Source organism: Anas acuta, chromosome 15, assembly GCF_963932015.1.
Source record: "Anas acuta chromosome 15, bAnaAcu1.1, whole genome shotgun sequence".
In the NCBI taxonomy this organism is placed as follows: domain Eukaryota; kingdom Metazoa; phylum Chordata; class Aves; order Anseriformes; family Anatidae; genus Anas; species Anas acuta.
In genome coordinates, this window is record NC_088993.1 from 10,626,152 (window position 1) to 10,640,573 (window position 14,422).

Genomic DNA, 14,422 nt, shown 5'->3' on the forward strand with positions numbered 1-14,422 from the left:
TAATACTGTTGTCAGGGAAAAATGTGTAGGGCTCCTACTATATAAAACGTTCTTTCTCTTCAAATACCACATCTGAGAGAAAAAAGAAATTCTTCAAAAATTGAGGGATTGATAACTGAGAGGGATTAATCGCCTGTTGGCCCAAGGTGAGAGTGTAGGAAGTCATTGCATTCCCTGATCCCTTTACCTTCCTTGAGGAGTGCCAATAATTGGCTGAAGAGAATGAGCAGAGATGGAAGAGGACAGTCCCAGATTGTGTCTTCCCCATGCCCTTATCTCCAGTCTTATTCCTAGCAAAATGGAATGACTGGAAATTCCCTCCCCTAGGTAGAGGAAGCAGTTGATGCATCTAAGACTTACTACAGTTTGAAATCCATCCCTATTTCAGGTGTCTCGTCTCATGAATACCTCATTCAGGGTTGATGCTGGTTCAGTCCTCCTTGATGCTCACAACGGGTTTTTTATTTGGAATATCTGCATCCTAATTGGCTATGCAGGAGGGTTGCCCACTGCAGAGCATCTGCTGTGCTTCACAGCACTGAGACTTTTGCTTCCTGTGACCTGCAGCAGTGCTTTAGCAGAGGGACTAGTACCAGTGTTTTTCTGCCTCCCTTGGTTCTGCTCTGCACAAGTACGGGCATGATAAAGTACTGGCTGAGCCTCCTCTAGCAGCCCTGTGTTTCTGCATGGGGAAGCATGCTGTGGCTCCTTCATTGCAAATGAAAAATAGTTATAACGAGTAAGGGGAGTAACTTTCAAACTTCCTTTTCTTGGTGTGTGTTACAGGCTTATGCCAACTGTGAAATGATGCCTTAATGGTGGGGATGACAGCATGAAAAAACTCGAAACCTGAGGGCTTTTAAATTGACTTGAATTATGACATACCACTAAAGGTAGTGTGAACGCTAACTAGAAGATGCAAGTTTGTGGTTTACACAGACATAAATAAGGTTTAATGGAACTCTATGACATCTAATATGAATGAGATTGAAGTTTGTTTGGGGGAGGGAATAATGTAAAAAAGCACTGAGCTTCAACAGAGGCACTTTGCTGAGGCACTTGTACAATCAAAGCCATCCTTCTGACAACTTTGCTACATAGCATATTAAATGGGTAGTGCAGCTTTTGCAGACAGTGGAGCTGTTGAAATGCTGTATTCATTGTGATTGACTTCTATTTTCAAGTGAATGACTAAAATAGACATGAGTATTACTGAATATTAAATCCCAACTTCCAGTTGTCATTGTATATCTATACATATTTCATGTGCATCTGATGTATGCAGGGAGGGTTTGAGCTCAGAATGCTATGTAAGATTAAAATGCTTACAGTGAGCTGAAGTCAAAGCTTGTTTTATGGTGTTTTTTTTAGTACTATATGTTTATTTACTGAGTTTTTTTCTTTAAATTACAACTTGCATTTTGGGGTTTACATATTTTAGTGTTTTAAAATATCTCCATTAATCAAAATCTTGCATCTTTGGCTTTCTATAACTTTGCGTGGTTCAGCTGAAAATTCTGGTAACCTAAAGCTCTTTTTTTTCTGTAGATTCCTTTGGGCTTGCAACTGGTCCATTATTAAGGTCTAAATATAGAAGGGTCTACACTTGCCTTTGTAAGGGGATGTTTAATAATGAGGCATATTAACTTTTTTCTCTTGCAACTCAGAATTTCTTATGATTCTATTAAGATCTGATTGTGTTGCTGAAATTCAACATCTTTGATACTCATCTCCAATACATATGACTCTGTGACCTTTCTGTTCCTGTTAACAATGATGATGGGAAATTGTATTGCTTGACTCAATTGTAATAAAAGTCACTTTGGGAAAAGAAGCGAATGGAAGGCAGAGTTCTTTACTTTCCAGGAGGTAGACGAGAAATTTTCTCTTCCATTGAACAGAAACACAAATTAGTAATCTATATGTAGATTGGTATTAGGTGACATGTGGAATTAACTTGGACTACAATGAACAGGTCCTTCCTGTGAAGTGCCAGAGTACTGTGTTATGAAAAGATGGGTAACTCATTAGAAGGGGATAGAGAAAACTTTATAATTGTATTACATATCTTCTGCAGGTGATTTCAAGACTCCACAGCACAGGCAACTAGCAGATACTGTTCTTGCAGAGCTTTCTAAACATGACATAGTATGTGATGTCCTAGGTGGTGGCAGCAAAGTTTTGCTAGGGTTGCTGAAGGCTGCCCTGGGACTGGCAGCTCTGTTCCCTTCAAATGCAAGGGGGGTCTAAATTAAATCATGTAACAGCAGAGGAATCCTTTTGCTCGGCCCTTTCCTTGCAACTCTGTCAGTAGCAAGGAGGGTCTGGTAAGAGGTCAGTCTTGCCCAGTTGATGCTGGAATTTGACCCTGATGGGTTGAGTCCGTTTGTTTCCAGATCTAGCGTAAATACCCTTCTGTCCAAGGGGGTGGGATGCTATCCAGAGAAGTGATGAGAGTCTCACTCTTATTCCTGGATAACTATCTGAAATATCCTCTCGTTTTGAGGAAGAGAATGAAGATCTCCCTTGCAGAAGAGAAAAGTCTTGGAAGCTCAGCTCCCTGTAGCTGTTTAACAACATTGTGCAAGGAAAGAGAAGCTTCCTGATTTCTTTGTTTTGATTTTGTGATAATCATGTGAAAGACCCTAAGGGACTGTTTAATGTTTTTCTCAACTGATTGAAGTCTGTAGAGCAAATGGGTGCAAACATCCTCAGTGCTTCATTCCTTTGCTCACTTTACAGAGCACAGTATGATAATTCAGGGAAGAAGAGTCCAGGTCATAAACTAGTGCTGGTTGCTTGGCATGCCTATACCAACCCCTTCAAAGAGAAGCAAAGGTAGGATAGAGTTTTTCTGCTACAACTAAAAGATTAAGGTAGTATTAGATTGATTTTTTGGACATTGTTTTGGATTGTGGTGACTTTATCCAGGCTGTTGGTATCACCTTCTATTGCAGTCTGATTTTCATTTTCATGTTTTACCCAGGTTATGGCTGTAGATGGGATCTATAGGTTCTTGGGTGGCTCGTCACACACAACCCTCTGTATTCAGCAGTTTGTTGGCACTACCAATTATGTTAGAGAAACCTGCTTGCTTTTGTTGTTGTATCCAGCAAAGGTTACAGGAGGAGTAGCTCTCCTGAAGTAAGAATCAGAACCTTTTTCCTCAGCAAAAACCTGTCTCTCCTTGATGTCTTAATCATATTGAGAAATTAGGCTTGGAGAAAAATTAAACATATTATGTACCTTATCTTTACTGGAATTTTTGCTTATAGTCTTGTCATCTTGGATAACACACTTTTCAATAGTGCATCTACTAAATATGAATTATTGCCAAGTGATCTTGTCTGCCTTAGCTAAGGGACATGTGAAGGACAAAATTTTAATTTTTATTTTGTGTGTATGCTTTCCTGTATACACTTTTAAAGGGATGCACCTGAGAGTATTTGCTAGCACAGCATTTGCATCGTTCCTCAGCCATTGGTGACTTTACTATGTAGAAACTTGTCTTTCAGGCTTCTCTGCAAACTGTCTTCGCATACAGAAGAGAGATTTCAGTCTTCCAAATCATGCTGCACACTTGACAAAAGTCTTCCAAAGGCAAATGCAAAAGTTTTCCTATGCTTCCTGTAGAGAAGATTCTTTCAAAAATCATAGTATTTCTACTGATGTGATAGGTATTGTCACCCTGGGCGTAGACGCTATCAAAACTATTGTTGTTCTGAGTCCCATTAGCTGTAGTGCTGAATTCACACAATGTAATGAAGAGTAGATTCCTTCTTGGTGTTCATTTCTGTACTGCCTAGGTTTCTGTGTGCTTCTTCAATAAAAGCAGAGTTGCAGACTCACAGCTGTGCCTCATCTGTTGATGGCAACCAAAGATCTGTCAGCTATTCATTGCATGGTATTGTTTACCTTTTGCTCAAGTGTGAGCTAACTGTTACCATCCCAGCTTCTGTGCTGCTTCATCACTAATTTTGCCCTGTGACAGGGAGGCATAAGTTGGTAGCAGGCAAGAAACCTGGCTTTGGTATTGTTCTGTGTATCTCTGAAACTACTTCTTTCTTGCTAGTCCTACTTCAAATTAATCTAAATCCCTTTCCTTTACAGGTCATTATGCCATCTTCTGTTTTAGAAGATAGGATGTGGCGAACCTATGGTAAATCTTTAAAGCTGTAATTTTTTGGTCCTTGGGACAGATACTGCTAAGATCTGTAAGATCTATAATTAGGAACTATATCCAGAGCTTATCCTCTGTGGAGGCCACGTATGTGGTATTCTGTATATTATAACAATCTTGGATGTTGCAGGAATTCGTAGAATAGCCGACAAGGTCTGTTTACATCTTAAACAAATTCAGGTCTCTACCATCTGCTACAGTTAGAAAAGGAACTAGTTTTGTTAGCACCACTGAAGTGTAGGTGCTTCTCTGAGGTATCTCAAGGGAAGAGATGCTGAATAGAAAAATCATAATTCTACCTTTTTTTTTTTTTTCTAGCAGTTACCAGAGAGTCTGTTACTCATTTGTATGAGGATTTAAATGCTCATGAGTGTAACGGACTTGATTTTTGGAACTCAAGTAGAAACACAGTAGGACAATCACATTCTTAACTAATATTATCTGTCTTGCAAATACTTGTTCCTGGTGTTTGAGTGAATAAAGGGCTTCTTGGGTTACAAAGGATTTGCACCAGCTTCTGCTTTCTATGTTACACATCTCCAAATAGACAAGCAGGTAGTACCATACTCCCCTAAAGACTAGACCATATCCTTTTTCTTCTTTCAATACATTTTGTTTTGGATTCTTTGAAGTTACTGTCACCGGATGCTGAAAACAATTTCAAGCTTAAGAATTAAAGGATCTAGACTTTTTTTTTGACAGACAACGTTCAGAAGCAGACTAGAAATTGTGTTCTGTTACCTAAATATTTTTGTTAATACCAACTGTAATGATTGTGTCTGTCTGCAAACTTTCCCTGAAATCGTAAGTACGTACTCCTGAGGAAGAAGTTCTTTATGGGTTGCTGGAGATTTTGCTGGAAATTCACTGAGCTGATACAACCAGATGTGGAAAGCTATGTTTTGTGTCACAGCTCTAGCCAGCAATTCTCATTCTAGAACAATATACGCTAAGTTAACTCAGTGCTTTCTTTGTTGGATTGTCTTTTTTAATTAAGTAATCATGCATCTTAATATGTCAATTTTTTGAGATGATACCTTAGACTTCCTTATCTGACAAATTTTGAAATCTGTTTTTCAGTGGATTAAAAATTCTTAGACCATGCTAAGGAAAATTGCTTGGAAACCCTCACAGCAGAACATGTGTGCTGTTATTTGGAAGAAAAAAGACTGCTGGTTACTTCTGTAACAAACATTTGAAGTGTGTATGTGCATTAGCATTCTTCACAGTATGCATTTGCAGAATTTATTTTTTCTCCTCTTGCAAACTGAGGGAGGGTTGAGGTACCTGCCTATTCTGTCCTCCCACAAGAACATGAGATACTGGGCAAATTTTTGGCTTGGCAGTACAATGCCAGTAACAGGTCTCAGACCTAGGAGTGAGTGCTTGTGGGTGCAGGTATGTACAATGCACCTCAAAGAAAAATTGGTCAGTAGGGGAGAAAATAAAGATACATTCTTCAGCCTTATCCATGAGGCCAGCAGAACTTTTCCAGCTATGTAGTACTTGAAAGCAATAAAGGAGGTTTAATCCTGAAAGTGGAGGTGGTTGTGTCAGAGTCATAAAGCTATTTCCTATAAGCGCATTTTTGTTAAAAATGCAATAGAAGTTTGGTAAATAACTGGAATGCTCCTCAGGGACAAACTGGATGTAATAGAAAACATGCTGAGTTATGATAATGTGACTCATCCTCAGAGTATTGTTGAAACTGTTACTAATTATGCGTTGCATTAATAAGTATGCATTATCGACCACTGTTTTCTGGACCACTTACATACAGAGCTCTTCTGTGCTTACACAGATCTGCTCAAGAAACATATACCCGATCTTTCTCTCGTCAGATGGACCATTTACTGGTTGATACAATTAAAAAAGAGGAAACAATCTTTTAAGGATTTGATTATGTGGACCAATAAAATAGATAAATACTTTTAGATTAATGTTTAAAGTGTGTGATGTTTAATGTCTGGTTTCTGTGTTTTGTTTTGTTTTTTTAACAGATGGTCTAACGTGGTAGCACTGAGCAACAATTCAGTAACTGCAGTTGCCAGATTTGTTTGTGCTTTTTCTTCCATAATCTGCTGGTGTGGTTATATTGAAATCAAGTCGCATGCTCCCTCTAGTGGAATGTGTATATACATTGGTTATATTGAAATCAAGTCGCATGCTCCCTCTAGTGGAATGTGTATATACATATTACTTAGTTTATTTTTATTTACTAAAATACTTACTGGGGAATAAATAAGTAAGCGGAGAGGCTGAGTCTTGTGTTAGTAGCATTCAACTCAAGGTATTGTGTAAGCAGCTTCATGTTTAGGAATGCAAGGATCAGCCGAAGGTCTGATGTGCATCATGTGATGAAACAGTCCTTTTTTTTTGTTAATGTCCATAATTCTTTATGGACATTTCTTGAATTCAGGTTCTTCATGCCCATAACTAGTCTCTTCTACAGAGCATGAGTATTTTTCCTCAAAGCTGAGACCTGTGCTATGCAAATTGCAAGAATTAAGCATTAAGACCTGACGTACGTAAAGACATAAGCTGTTGATCCTTGAATAAACATGGAGTTGATAAAGTTTTTAGTATGGGCATGAAACATTGTAAAGCTGGAAGGACTGGAGCACATGTGTTTAGGCAGGAAGAAGAGTAATGAAGTTGTTTGACAAACTATTAAGGCTGCTCTAGGCCATCATCTCTTCATTTGGAAAGAATAGAGACTGTCCTGGCAAGGACAGATGAGCTGCTGAATTTAAGGTACCTTTTGGAAACAAAAAGATATGGAGCAATGCTGACTTGCATAGGAGCCAGTAATTAAGGTGATGGCTATTACTAGAGTGTTGCTTTTTTTTTTTTTTTTTGTTCCCAAGTAGGGAACAGCACCCCTAGAGTTTCATCTCTTAGTGGTAGAGAAGAGCGTACTGACAAGGACAGCACCTATGTTTCTTATTAATAAATAAAAAGCATCAGTGTGTGTTAAGTGAGAGGAAACTCAATGAACTAGTATGTAGTGTGCATTGTTGAGAACTGAGAGATGTTTGTGTCAGCTGTACATCATATGGAATGGTGGGATGAGTATGTTCATGGTTGGTGGGACATGTCCCTCAGATATAATTTAGATTTGCTTGAATGAGTATTGTGAGTAGAACGTGGTACCCCAATAAATGTTTGAAATAACATTGAAATACATATACATGAAATAACAGTAAGGCACTAAATGTTGACTTAAGTTGTAGAAAAAATCTGTTGTGCTAATACTGATTTAAAGAAAATTAACTAATGCTATATTCATGAATATGCAGTCAAACCAACTTAAAAGCTAATCCTTTTTCTTGTGAAGAATCTCTTCTCTCTTAGAGAAGTCATTCCCTTCATTGAGACTGTACAACCCTGCATTTTGTATGTTCAAATTATATAAGATTATTTATCCAGAGGTATCTTATAGGAACACTGGAGTTCTCATCTGGGAAAGATTACAACGCTGGATATCCTTTACTGGATTTGATCAGAGTTCTAAAGTTTGCTGTGAGAAATGAGGGTCCCTTAATATCTGAAGGCCTGTGAAATCCATAGTGTAATTTTAATGAATGGCTTTCATAGGGGTTCTATTTTTTGTATATCTACACAGAGACAGTTGTAAACATGAAAGGTACCTAAGTTCAACTATTAAAGTGAAAAAAGAAGTGTCATTGCTTGGTTCTCTAAGTTCATGGAGTATGAACTCGAAGTTTCTTGCTAAGAAGCTTAGATTAGATTAAATTGAATCAGAAAACTTTCTTTAAACTCCACTGGAAAATCTTAAGGATAATATGAATGTTTTCTTAAGAAATAAATGTAGGAAACTGCTGTATTTTAATCTAAAAGAAACCATAATGACAATGTTTTCTATTTTTAACAAAGCTTGGATAGAAAAAGAACTTGGAAGAATGGGAGACAGCAACTACAGTTGGAAAAAGACAAGTGATAAAAAAAAAAATGAGTTTCTTCAATGTTGAATATTAGTTTATCTTGACTTTGGGGGAGGAAATTTCTAAATTAATTAGGAGTAATGTACTCTATGATTAGACTCATGGATAGTGGTAGAAGTACACACATTAAATGTATTTATGTAAAGAGTTCATGATCCATTGAGCAAGGCTGAAATTACTGTTAAAAAGGGATCTTTTAGTCTGTCTTAGAAATAGATGAGGGATCTTTTAAATGCAAGGTAGAGCCTACTCAGTCATTTCAAGCTAGTTATGTATGGGAATATCTCAGATCTTGGGCTTGGTCAGAATACATGGCTTGCTTTCCTATACTGCTCTATGGATTTGTAAATAATTTGAGTCCTCTGACCCATAGCAGTGACTTTTTTTTTTCTTTTATTTGCAGTGATTCTATTCTGTATGGCAGCCCTAATATTTCCAATTGGATTTTACATCAACGAAGTTGGAGGTCAACCATACAAGTTACCCAATAATACAGTGGTTGGGTCTTCGTATGTACTGTTTGTTTTATCTATTTTCTTTACAATAGTTGGACTTCTATTTGCTGGCAAAGTTTGTTTACCTGGCTGACGAATGTCTGGACTGCGGGACTTTATTTTGGAAAAGAGACACAGAACTGCATTCTCAGGAGGATGCCTAGATATGACTATCAAACACTTACTGAAAAAGGAATGCTTTGACTTATTCTCACTATGCACTTTGGATTGAAAAAAGGAGAGCCTTTCCCATAACCAAATACAGACAACGTTGACTAATCTCCTGAGCATATTTAATGCAGTCAGGTCTGCACTGTGATAGGAACTAGTGAAGAATGCTTTACACTGAGAAGCATAATGCCCCGTCTTACTGTACTGTTCCCATTTTTAACGTCTAACAATTTGGAAGTCAAAGTATTTATGAACTTTGTTGTAGACCAGAGGGTTGCAGAGGAATTCAAGTGAGGCTGGCCTCACTGATTAGGAGATTAGTATTTTACATCCTTCTAATGCGCAAAGCCTTTGGCACCAGTATGGATCGATCTTGCATTGCTGCACCAAGAAGCCAATAGATCACTTGTTCTCCAAAAGATACATAACAGCAAGAAGACGTATATCCCCTCCTCTCCCATAAGCTCTAGAAAAACACTACGGAACACTTCAGAGGGGGATTTCTTCCTTATATTTATATAAATATATATATATAAATATATATATATTTTGCTGATGCAGTATACAGTGTGTGTGTGTATGTGTGGGTGTGTATATACATATATATATGTATATATACACAAATGGTTCCTGGAAAAGAACTCAGAACGCTTTGCTAGCAAAACACTGTGGTGTGCAAAACTAGAACTCAATAGAAAAAAAGCCATTTCTCTGAAGGCCACATAGCTGAGAGTCTTCAGTTTACCTCATTCTTTGTAGCAGCCCTTGATTTTAACAGTTTTTGTAATAGGTACAAACGATCCCATGCCTTTCTAGGTGCAATTTTAAGTTAAGCTAAAATTCTTTTTATGGTAATTTATTTGTATATGAGGGTAGAAGGTGAGATCATGTCATACCTTAAAGTTAAAATCCTAATTTGGGGAAACTGACACTATTTAAATTATTAGCAACTGTTGCATAGAAGGTCTCTTTTTCTACAACATTGTTATTATTGATATTCATATGAGTTCAAGCACTGCAGTTTACAGCAGAGATAAACATTTCTCTAGCGCATGTAAAATGCAGTGTTTAAAGTAATGCAAATGCTATTTCACTGCAAAGATGGATGAGCTTATTAATTCACCTTCACTAAAAAAGCAGTATAATTGTTTAAATAGTATATGCCTTGTTCACTGAAATTATAAATGTGGATTGAAGGACCATCCAAATTTGAAGTATTATTCATGAAAAGCAGTTTTACTTTCCACTACAGCTCCATAGGTATTGTCATAATTTACTACTCCATCTAAACTTGCAGAAATTAAAATTTTTCTTAGTGCAGGGAGCTTTCCTGGGCCACTATCTACATTCATTTTCCAGTTAACTCATGGTTTATCTGAGGTCCGTTATGAAAGCAATCAAAAAATTGTATGTCTCAAGTTCTGTTTTATGGAGCTTATTTGAGCTACATTACTAGGCACTGTTAAAAAAAATGTTAGTGAAATAATCAGAAGCTTCCAAAATAATCACTTATCTTCAGACACTTAAGGTGATAAGACAGTTTGCACAATTATTTGAAACTCGGTGCCATTCAAATCCTACGGGGTTCTGGTCCTCTAACTTCTCCCTGACTCTGCTGTATTAAACAGTTCATAGTTCACATTTTGGTGGTTTTGAACAAATTTGCTACTTTAACGGTCTATACGTGATTATTTTTTTTTCCAGTTAGTTCACTCACAAAGAAAAGGAAGTGTTCATAGAATGCTAATTTTTTTCTCAACTAATCTGTAAGTACAGCCAGGCACTTACTTAGAGCTGATGCTTTAAAGATAATTTGGTTCCTTAAGCCTTCATCTGCATAGATATTCTAATTCCCTCTAGCAGTGTTGTGGAAGACAGATAAAATGCCAGGTTAAGATACTGGATGTGTATAAATTTTCAGTGTTATTGGTGGTGTAGCAAAAGCTGAAGTATTGACTAAAACGTAGGAATTCTGATGCAGAAAAGCTCTTCTGTTTTCAGGAATGTCACTCCTATAAATAGTTCTAGGAGATTTTTTAACTAGAACATGAGTGAAGGGGTCAGGTTTCTCAACCGCTAAGATTCTTCCTTCTTACCTATTTTGGATATAGTAACATCATGTATACAGTTGATTTAGGCTTTGATTAAATGGATCCTCATGCAATAAAAAACATGAACACTTATCCTGGAGCATAGCCAGTCTGTGGCTGGCTGGCTGGAAATTTTTCTGATCTGCCAATGCTATTGCTTTGAATTATTAAATAGTGGAGATTTAACTAGCTGGCTGTTTGATTAAATATTTGAGCATTTCATGTCCATAAATAGATACAGCCATCTGCATTGTAAAAATAAATAAATTATAATAAAAAACCTTCCCTCAGTAAATGAAGAGACAGCTGTCAACAGTTGCTTCTAATGAAGTCACTAAGTACTATGTAGTACAGTATTAATTTATAGCAGAAAATCATATCTTGTAAGCTGTATATAAAACACTGTCTTATGGTGCAATCATTTGTCAAACTTTTGTCTGTTACTTTTGTTTGAAAGATGTGTGCATTCTTTTTCATACCTAAGAGCATCACTGTAAAATCTGCTGAATACTATTTATAGGTTTTATTTGCACAAGGTTTAATTTTAAATTACAAGAAGTTCGTATTGAACATGCCTAAACATTTGTAGACTTTTTCAGTTCATGAAAAGCAAATGTTTCCATATGACTCTTCTCCAAAGGTAATCCCATATTTATGTTGAGTGTTTACATAAACTTTTCTAATTCTGTCAGCCATTATATTTAACTTCTTGAAGGACAGGTTATTTCATGCATCACTAGACTAGTCTTACACTTCAAAATTCTCTAAAACATTTCATGTCCCATCACACTGTGCACGCTTTGTCACTTATTTGCCTAACAACATGTGAAATCAGAAGCTTAAAATACCTTCAGAAGGGAAACTAGTTAATTTGTCTGGATAAATGTTATGGTTGAGCTCAGCTGAAAGCCTTTGGAAGCTGGAAGCCATTCCTCTCAGAGGAGGGTGGGATGCTCGAGTACGTGAGTCTAACCATTTAATATTCTGCACTCAGTTGTTACCTTGCTGGCAATTGCTACCTGCATTACTGGAGCTGCTGGCAGGGTGCAGCATCACCTGAGCCTGACCCCCTGGCTGCTGTCACTGTGGTCAGATGAGGGCCCTTCTGTAACACCTGTGTTTAGAGCTGTTATTTAACCACTCCAGAACACACCTGTAGAGTACTGTGTGCCCCAACAAATGAAGGGGGGGAAAAATGAAAGCTGTCCTTTAAAAGCTTTGTGAAGGATGACAATAATGAAGGAAAGAGTGTCTGCCAGCCACTTGTCCTGCTCGAGGCCTGGCCGTCTGCGTCCTCCGTCCACCCCGCACCACCCTTACCGAGGATTGTTTTCTAATCGGTTAGAACACTTATTTTTTTTCCAATTAATGATCTCTGAACAAATGTTAATACAAACTGTATAAAATGAACATAATTTTCTTCACTTGTATTTTTGTTATTGAGCAAGTTTATCAAAATAAATTGTCTACTAAAGCCATCGGCCCTGGCTGCCCTGACTGGAACGGGCGCCTCGCGCGCGGGTGCCTTCCCCTCACACGCGGGCGCTTCCCGCCCATCGCCGCCCTCTGGCGGTCGGCAGCGGCCCCGCCAGGCCCGCCCCGTCTCCACAGGCAACGCCGTAACGCGGAGCTGCCGCCGGGGCCGGGGGGCGGCTGCTCCCGGCTGCTACACGCCGTCGGCACCTGAGCCTCACGGAGAAACGGGCGGGTGAGGGCCGGGAGGCGCCTCGGAGTGCCGCTGCTGTGGGGGCGCGGGGGGTTCTTGGCTGCGGCGTGGAGGGGATGCGGGCTGTCCGGGGGTGCGGAGGAGGGATAAGGGGCTGGGGAGCCTTCCCCGTGAGGGGAGGGGAGGCGCTGGAGGGAACGGGCAGGTGAGGGCGCTGAGGGGGTCTTTCTCCCGCCTGTGGTGAGAGGTGTTGGGGAGGGGGCTCTCTGGAACCTGATGGGACAGGGCGAGCTGGAAGAGCCCGGTGAAGTGAAGGAACGGCGATAGGACTCAACAGGTCAGACTGATGGTTGGACTTGGTGATCATGAAGACCTCTTCCAGCCTAGATGGTTTTATGATGGGGGTTCTGTAACTGTCCTGTGCCGGTTTTGTCAACCTAACCCCCCCCCCAACTCACCTCTGTGCCTCACGGCCCGCTCCTTGCCCCTTGTCCCTGCAGCTCACGCTCACCCGCAGAGCCCTGGCTTTTGCTTTTGGTAATTTTTTTCTGCTTGAGCTCTGTCGCTTATCTCCCAGCAGCTGTGCATATATATAATTAGCTTCATAAAGCCCCTGAACAAATAACTATTCCATAGTAATTTCTAAATGCATTTTCTATAGATGGATAATTGTAATTCCTCTTTGCAACTGCTTTTTAATTTTCTGTTGTCCTACATGCAATGTAATTATCATATAAAAGTTGATGTCAATTTTAGTGCTTTTGTGAATAGTATATTTTAAGCAGTTTGCTGTAATACTGTCACTTGTCACTTTTTTTTTTTTTTGAAGGCTAAGTCTGTTCATATAATGGATACACATGTCAGGAAAATGGCAGAATTGCTGGACAATGATCAGTTTTTGGAAAAAGTCGGGTAAGGGTACTGTTACAAAATTCTATTGGGACTTCATAAGTATATATAAAGTAAATAACTGTAGCTTGTATAAACTATGCAATATGTCCCTCCAAAACACTTATCAGATATCAAATGGAGTGTGTAAACAAATGGCAAAATATAAAAACACTTCCCACATTAAAAACTTTAAACCATGCGACAGTACAGGAATATTATTGGCAATTAAGTCATCCCATAAAATTCATTGTCTTGTAGTGTGACCACAAAATCCAGTGTACAGAGTGATCATCCACCATGGCAAGATTTTACTCTGTCTGATCTAGGACCGGATAACGGATTGCTGGTAATGCATATTAACGAGACACAAGATCTCCTGGTAGGCAAGTTTTCATGCTAAATGGAGCAACTAGAGAAGTAACACACACACTGTAAATACAGAGTGTGGAATAAATAAGCTGACATACAACTGATAAGTCTCCTTAAATATATTGGCATATATATACAGATAATGTGATAGATAAAATCACAAAAGTCATGAATCCGCATCAAGTTTTTCTGCAGAGATAAATCAGTAAGTGAACAGGTCAGGCAAAATTATAAAAGTAAATTGGAAATTGCTGCTGTGTTTCTCTTTAGAAAAATGGAAGACAGTATATACCCCTTCAGAATCTGTGAGGCAAATGTTGGATATGCTTAGTTTTTCTCCCTTTCTTGTTAATCACAGGGATATATTCTTTTATTTCTTTTACTGAACTATTTGTCGTCTTCCTTCTTACCTCCTCCAAACTAAGCTCTTTCCTTTAGCTCTCTATCTGGAGTATTCTGAAACCTTTTTTTACTTTGTATCTCAAATTCAAGATAGTGTACTAACTGTGTTATATTGGACTATGTTGACTCAGTCATGCTGATAATACTGAGCTTTCCAGCACTATTTTTCTTAGTGTACATTTCATACAAATACA

General features: G+C 38.5%; 1 protein-coding gene across 2 annotated transcripts in view; it reads left to right on the forward strand.

Annotated features, from left to right (window-relative positions):
* Window positions 1-12,378, forward strand: part of MOSMO (modulator of smoothened) — a 31,250-nt gene extending 18,872 nt beyond the window's left edge. For both annotated transcript variants that reach the window (XM_068699714.1, XM_068699713.1), the window contains one exon: window positions 8,549-12,378. In XM_068699714.1, coding sequence (XP_068555815.1) covers window positions 8,549-8,733 — 185 coding nt within the window. In that variant the 3' untranslated portion in view covers window positions 8,734-12,378. The remainder of the gene's footprint in view (window positions 1-8,548) is intronic.
* Window positions 12,379-14,422: the final 2,044 nt, after the last annotated feature.